At 38.3% G+C, this 8,290-nt stretch overlaps 1 protein-coding gene across 1 annotated transcript; it reads right to left on the bottom strand.

Annotated features, from left to right (window-relative positions):
- Positions 1–1,364: 1,364 nt before the first annotated feature.
- Positions 1,365–5,454, bottom strand: h3f3c (H3 histone, family 3C). Its single transcript, XM_028807673.2, has 4 exons — positions 5,290–5,454; positions 3,290–3,439; positions 2,857–3,010; positions 1,365–2,735 (listed from the first exon to the last, which is right to left on the bottom strand). Exons 2-4 carry the CDS (start codon positions 3,415–3,417, stop codon positions 2,607–2,609), a joined length of 411 nt encoding a protein of 136 aa, XP_028663506.1. The 5' UTR covers positions 3,418–3,439; positions 5,290–5,454; the 3' UTR covers positions 1,365–2,606.
- Positions 5,455–8,290: the final 2,836 nt, after the last annotated feature.

Consider the following 8,290-nt stretch of genomic DNA (forward strand, 5'->3'; position numbering starts at 1 on the left):
ATCCATTCAACCTAACGTGTATCAATGTATCTAAATGTGTGGTGCGGTTAACTTGTCATTGTAGCTTGAAGCATGTGCAAGAACTGTGAGCCTGTACTTGATTAAAAAAAAACAACTATATTTATATACTAAAAAATATTTAGAAACTGACTGTACAGAGTCATGGTAACATGATTGACAACCATATATTAACTTTCCCATTTTCGCCGATGAAAACCTCTCATAATGCATATCTATTACCTTTTAGCAGTATAAAACAAATGGTAATACATTCACAGACTGCAAATCCAACACGTCTGCTGTCATTTCAGCTTTTGAAATCATGTTGTTGTAATATCAAGTACAGTAGGACACCACTTGGCCAGTCTGAGTACCAGAATGTCTACCAATATTAATTACAATCAGACAATTTTATTTCTACTCCATAGATTGACAGTGGTGTTTAGTTAAGTGAATGCAAATACAGGAAAACGGAAAATGTTAAGCTGAGGTAAGACATTTTCAGATATTCAAGGTTTTCTAGAAACAAAACCATGCTATTTCCAGTATTACTCCAGGTATTGTAATTTCATGCCCAGTGGTGGTCATTAACAGTTTTTGATACATATAGCCTTTATTTTTGTAAGTGTAAAATAAGGCCCTGTAGTTTAAAATAAGGAAATGTGAGAGACATTAAAAAAAGACACACAGTTTTTTTTTTTTTTTTTTTTATAAATATTCAACTAATGATCAATTTGCTAGTTTAAATTCAAATGGGATCCAATGACTACTTCAACCACAACACTAGTCGGGTCCTGCTCAAATTTAAAAAAGTTGTGCTTACTCACTATTACCCTCCAAGGTCTGTGATAATCAGACATTATAGGAAAAACTTGCATTTACGCCTATTGATGACATTCTGCAGTCAATGGAGACTTAAGGATTCAAAATTAATACCATTACATGCACACACATTAGCTGGAAAGCAGCTCTAGTAGTATATTAATACCACACAAACCTTTTGGCAATTCAGTTTTTTGCTTTAGATCCTTATTTACCTAGCACTGTATCCAATACAAATGTGACTGGACCACGGATTTACTTACCAGTGTTTCACTGAACAAACTACTCTTGTTGATGTATGGTAGTACAGTAGTCTAAAATTTCCTAGCAAAGCAAAACTATTGGGGGAAAAAAAACTTTCATATCAGAGAAAAGGTTTGTGCAAATTCTGAGATACCACCTACTACCCCTTCAAAACAAGATCATTACCGTTACAGTGACCTCCACAGCAAAGTGTAAAAACCACCTCAGATACAATAAGAGCCACTGTCCAGAAAGAAAATTTCGGACTTTGATCAAAGTACAAATAAAAGGATCAGTGATTTTGGTGTACCGTCTATTTATTACCACTTTAATATCAGAAATCTGGAAATTACAAAGATCAGCCTCAAATGCTTGAAAAACTTAAAATAGAAAACAAAAATTATATATATATATATTTATAATTATAGTAACACATCATTCCTATCAAGAAACACAAAGGCATATATATGAAACAAACCTGCAACGTAAAACAAGGCAGGTGATACAACTGTGAATGCATATCTGATAGAGAGCCTTAAAAAGGAGAACTAGTCCCCTGGCTGCCATTTTAGTGACGCTTCGGTATAAAACCAAGCACTGTAATTAAAAAAAAAAAAAAAAAAAAAAAAATTCCCATATTTCACGAAATTATGAAAAAATAAGGAAAAAAATACAAAAAAAGAAAAATTTTATAATCGGAAATGCCCAACAGATTACTATGTTGGTTTCAAACATGTTTTGCTTGCACTCATCAGAACAGGCCAGTGAGCAGCAGGGGAGACTCCAGGCACTGGTCAACTGCCCTCAGTTCAGAATTGCACAGACAAATGTTACTCTGTAACACCCCTGCACACATATTGTGAACTAAAACAAAGTTTAAAAAATCCCTGCTGACCAATACAGAGTGACCTCATAGCACCTGAGCTAAATCTAGCAACACACCCTGAAACTGGCAGTTATCAATTTTGTCTAACTGCGCATAAAGTAATACATAAAAAAGGAAATTGGCAATGAAGATGCCTATTAAATGAGCTCTGACAAACTTGATTGCTGGTAGGTGTACATCAAAACAAATCACCAGGGGATTTGCCAAGGTTCCCTCCTTGTTAGCCTTTACAACTCCTTTGCTACATAAATCACACAAAGAAATGATACATACAACCTGAGTTGGAAACATCTACAGCACTGCTTATTCTGTTTGAACTGGAACCTGATGCCCATTGAATAATTAAATTAGGGTAGAAAACACAGGCCAGGAGATGAGGACAGGGCAGAGTTAACTTAGCACCCTGCTGCAGAAAACAGCTAATCAAACCCTCATGCCCTCTCCCTGTCAACCTGACACCATCTGATCAGTGCAAAGCTATTACATGCACAAAAAGGGTGCCTCCAAATTGGCTCTTATCGGACTAATAGACTTAACAACACAGATCCCATGATCTAAAAGACTACAAACAGAAGTAGGAAAAACTAGAGCCTGTACTATAGAAGATTTAGTAAAGGGAATTGTAGGGTTTTCTTTAATGTGTTCAGCCTCCTTCTTAAGCACGTTCACCACGGATGCGGCGTGCCAGCTGGATATCTTTGGGCATGATGGTAACTCTCTTGGCATGGATGGCACAGAGGTTGGTATCCTCAAACAGACCAACCAGGTAAGCCTCACTGGCTTCCTACATAAGGGAAAAAAAAATAATGTTGTAATGACATTTCACAACACAGTTTCAAGAAAGTAAAACCTTCCACACCAGTGTTTTACTAGCCTTCAACATTAAAGGATCACACCCATCTCACCTGCAGAGCACCTATTGCTGCACTTTGGAAACGCAGATCAGTCTTGAAATCCTGGGCAATCTCTCTCACCAGTCGCTGGAAAGGCAATTTGCGAATCAGCAACTCAGTTGATTTTTGGTACCTGCGAATCTCTCTCAGAGCAACAGTACCAGGCCTATGAAAAAGAAGGAATATATAGAAAATGTTCAGGCATCATGTTCTTTTCCAACTGTAAAGTCAACTGGCTGAAGACCACACCCTTAAATCAGCTTTAAAATAAAGCCTTGCTGATACAAAATAGTTTACCCAAACAAAGTAGAAACAGAAATTATCTTCAATTCATTTGAACTGATCAAAAGAAACTGTAGATTATATGCCACTAAATCAACAATCCAGAAACACAAACGTTGTTTTAAAACATTCTGAAGATTCTGATCAAAATAGCATTTTTCACCTGTAACGATGAGGCTTTTTGACACCTCCAGTGGAAGGAGCACTTTTGCGTGCAGCCTTTGTTGCCAGTTGCTTGCGAGGTGCTTTACCACCAGTAGATTTACGGGCAGTCTGCTTGGTACGAGCCATTCCAAAATCTGGTCAGGTAAAACTACAGAACAAAGAATAAAGAAATGCAGTTAACACTTACCAAACTATGCAATGAATAGGTGTTTGATTAAATATTGACCCATGTTAAATAGGCTTATGCGGCTCACTTTGCTTTGCGCACCATTAGATACTTACGAATATATTCATAAATAATCAGAATAAAAAATAACCAAAACACTCTCAAAACCGTTAATCCAATTCGCTGCTTTTTCGTTTAACTATCCACCTGATGAGAAGCAGGAACAAACACGGAGATTGGCTGCTCACCCAACGCGCGGCCCGCTCACTCACAGGAGGCTAATTTGCAGTAACCAATTAAATGCACAAGCGCATCGTGGGATGCAGGTGAAAAACAAATCGGAGCAACATTAGAAAACCTCACGGAAATACGAAGAGAGGATGCGTAGTCCAGATCCAGCGCGATTGAACATGTCAGCCACCCAAAATGTAAGGAAAAATAAAACCCGCGTTTTACATTTCAAGGAGGTAAAAAAAAACACGCCACTGACCAACATGTTTAACAGAATAAGATGAAGAAACGCATGCATACAAAACAATTACATTCCCGGCACATGTAAAACTAAGGGGATATAGACTAGTTTACGATACACTGGGAGTGTTACCAAGTCATCTTCAAACTATCACCAGCGTCTTACCACAAAAAGTAAAATTAAGATCGGCTTTTCACCTCACCACTCTGGCGTATCCTCACTGAAAAACCGACGATTAACCTCAAAAATGTTATCGGGTCTGACAGAAAAAACACATCCATTCAGTTTTTCAAACAACCCGCAAATAAATTCCGCCCAATCTCAGTTAAGAAAGAAATAGGTATGGAGGCGGAGAAAAGGTGGCGGTGGGAGGAATCACTCTGAAGATGGCCAATCAACAAGCAGGCAAGCCTCCGAGGACATTACATCAGCTTTTATGATTGGATAGATAGAATATCTCGCTCTTAGAAAGTTGAATCCAAAAAAAAAAAAAACCGCAACTGCTCACACACAAAAATCAAGCGTTTTGTCAACAATAAATACGACTAAAGCTTCACAATATTACTGGAAGCTACAGTTTACTCAGAGTTCACCAACATTTTTGCATATCTACGTTGAATTAAAAAAAAATCACCGTTGTCATTAATGCTGCTTTAAATAAAACACACATTCAAATCTCACTACAAATGTGTCTCGCAAAACCCATAAAGGCAAAAATGTTTATTTTATCCTATAAAATACCGCAATAATAGAGCTGCAATAACGCAAAACCAATCCTCGACGTTTCAGTGAGAAGGCGGAGCTAACAAATCCCAAGCTAGGCCATCTACTCTTAAAAACCTTCAATCAACTTGTTGTACCTGGCATTAAAGGTATCCAATGTCTAACCACGGTAGCTTAATTCCAGCCAATAAACCAGCGAGCACAGACTTTGTCCCGCCCCTGTGATGCACGGCACAATGGCTGCCGTTTGAAACGCTGCCGGGCCCGAAAGCCAAGCAACACTATCCAGAAGGGAGGCTTTGACAGAAAAACGACTCAAAATATGCCATAATAGCATACAAACCTCGCCTTCAACGACGGAAAAATCACCATAACATCCCGAAAATTATAAATAAACTACTATATTCTCCAGGAAGTACAGACTCGTCAGGTACAGTAAAAAAAATATCGCAGATCCACATCGAACTGTTTTTTTTTTTCTCTCCCGCACAAGTACAGCCGAAGAACCGTTTTTATGCTTTCATATGGAACCCCGTTTTGTGCCCAGAACCCCAAAAACTAACACCTTTCTCTTAACCTCAGTTCTTAGTAGGATGATGGGCAACTTAACACCGATTTTGGTTGACAATGCGCTTACCCAAGAAAACTGGACGAGGAGCGGTGTTCCGAGCACAAGTTCAGCCTCTCCGATGGTCCGTGTTTACTGAGTCTCACACACAATGAGCGCGGGGAGGCCGGCGGGAAGATGGCCGCCGTGCCAATCAAACGCCTCCTACACACCGGCCCTGCCTCCCCGCTACGCCGGACTACTGAGTACTGTAGTGAGGGAGCCCGCTTCAAACTGTATTGAACATACCGATTGATGGGTATCCCACATGGCATTCGTAGAATTTAAGATTGCCATTTCATTTAATCTTGTATGTATTTCATATTCGGTTCGTATCATGTCCTTGCGTGCGTCTTTTTTTAGGGTAGCACTCAACGCAACCAGAGCCCCCCAGATTGAATGCCGAGGATTCTGGTTTCCGGTGTCACGTTCATGATCTTTAAGCTGCTTTACATTTCCCTCGTGTCTTCAAGGGATTTCTAAAATCTGTCGGCCAACTATTGATCGTCACCTACATTGGAACTTGAAACTGTTCTTGGGCTTACTGATGTTGTAAATAGTAGAGGCTTATATTAATTAAATAACCTGATGCTACGAAATACGAGGTCTAGTTAGTGCTAGTTGTAGGTATCAGAGGTAACCTACAAAACTGGATCTCTAGTTGGCTAACCGGCAGGAGACAAAGAGTACAGATAAGGGGAGAATGCTCCACATGGAGCAAGGTCAGTGGAGTCTCACAGGGGTCAGTACTTGGACCATTACTTTTTCTGATTTATATTAATGACATTGATTCTGTTATATTGGGTAAACTTGTGAAATTCGTAGGTGACACTAAAATTGGAGGGATGTCAGACATTGAGGAGGCAGCAAAAAAAATCAAAAAGACCCGGGTAACCTTCAGAACTGGGCGAACATCTAGAAAATGCATTTTAATTTTAAAAAGTGCAATGTGCTTCACATGGGCAAAAAGAACATCAGTTACAACTACAAGATAGGACAAACTGTCATTACAGGAATAAGCCTCTGAAAAGGATTTAGTGCAACATTTTAATCAACTAGACAATGTACAGAAGTAATTAAAAAGGCAAAAAATGTTAGGTTATATCATAACTGTTGAATTTAAGTCAAGAGACATTGTGCTCAAACTATAAAATGCACTGGTAAGACCACATCTGGAGTACTGTGTGCAAGAAAGACATAGCAGCTCTGGAAGCTGTTCAGAGGAGAGCAACCAAGTGTACCCTAGGACATGTCCTGCTCTGACAGACTTGGAGGATTGAACCTGTTAGGCCCCCATGCAGTCTCCTCTGCTGAAGATTTAATTCATGTTGTTAACATCCTTAAAATCATTGATAAAGTAGATCCAGCAACATTCTTTCAGCTTAACAGTGAATCACATAGTCAAGGACACCAGCAGAAAGTAAGGGGAAGTACATTTAAGACTGGAGCTAGCGTGCACTTCTTTACACAAAAAAGAGATATGGTACACCGGAGCAAACTATGAGACATGTAATTGAAGCAGAAGCCTTGACAATCTTTAAGAAGAATCTGGATGAGATATTGGGATAGCTTACCTATTAGCTAAACACAAAGACTTGATGGACTGAATGGTCTGTTCTCGTTTGTCAAGTTTTTTGTGTTCTCTAATGAGCCAATGTACAGAATGGATTGAAATAATCAGTTGACATTCAGGCAATGAAAAGAAAAATGCTTCATCCAGGGTTGCTCGGTGCTGTAGTCAAAATCCCCTCATCAGCGCGCCAATTTTTCAACATTGTGGGAATGTTTCCATATTCTGAAAAACTAAAAATAAAGAAAAATAAAAAAACTCAAATATTGTTTAGTAATGTGAATTTCCCCTTGGGATTAATAAACTATCTATCTATCTATCTATCTATCTATCTATCTATCTATCTATCTATCTATCTATCTTTACACAATAAATGCTGTTTCAAAAAAACAGGAGCACTCGGCTATTGTAAAGGAAGGTTTTGTCAGTTATTCAAGTAAATTATGTTGCCATTGCTAGCTGTGGTCACAACTGTAGTAAAATATTTAAAATTATTCTAATGAAAGATCTCTTCTGACTGTCAGTGTGCATTCCTGTACTCCATCTGCAAAAGAATATACCAAGTTTCTCACTACATGAAGGATATTAGCAAACAATTGGCACCTTTTGCTATCTAAAACATGTTAAATATTTGACTTGATAGATAGCCATGCTAATGAAAAACCTTGGTGAATATATTCCTTAATGATAATAGTGTTTAATGGAACTTACTGTATATACATTTTTATAACATGTAAACTTAATTTTAAACATGTAAAGGCAGTAGTCTGTTCTCTGATACGAAGTTTCATTGTAAAATGGAACAACTCCAAATAGTGGTTATCCCAAAATATATGTATTCACTAATCACAAAGCCAAACAGTTTTAGAAAAGCAAAGGTAATCATTTAAATAATAAAGACACCACATATTGTATAAACTCTGGTACTGTACTCCATTTACTGTTGAATTACTGCCTGTAGCTGGATGCCTTGGGAGTTGCCATTACAAATGGTAATGGTTTTCTGAAACATATTCAAAAGATTTGATTATGTTCTTCTACAATTCTCATACCAGTCCTAGATTTGCATTTGCATCTAGGTGGAACTCTGATTTTGTTTAATATAGTTAGAAGTTTTACAGGTTGAGTACAGACTGGGGTGGGACAAGTATGCTGTTCATAGATGGTGCATCAATCCCAGACCAATCTGACTCCTAGCCAACTATGCATGTGGCCTTGAGATGAGTGGTGGAACAATGGCAGGTGGCTGTTCAGTATGTTGGTTATTGTTGGATGATAGGTTTCATCAAGCATTAGGAGATAGGGAAAATGTGGAAGTTATGGAAGAGTATTTCCTTAAGAAGGTAATTTGCATAAAAAACCCACTTCTATTTAAGAAACCCCCCATGTTATATTTTTGTACCTCCATATTTCCCTCATGAAACTCTTCCCTCTTCCCCCCTACAACACTGATTTCCTTCT

This window comes from Erpetoichthys calabaricus, chromosome 1 (assembly GCF_900747795.2).
Source record: "Erpetoichthys calabaricus chromosome 1, fErpCal1.3, whole genome shotgun sequence".
In the NCBI taxonomy this organism is placed as follows: domain Eukaryota; kingdom Metazoa; phylum Chordata; class Cladistia; order Polypteriformes; family Polypteridae; genus Erpetoichthys; species Erpetoichthys calabaricus.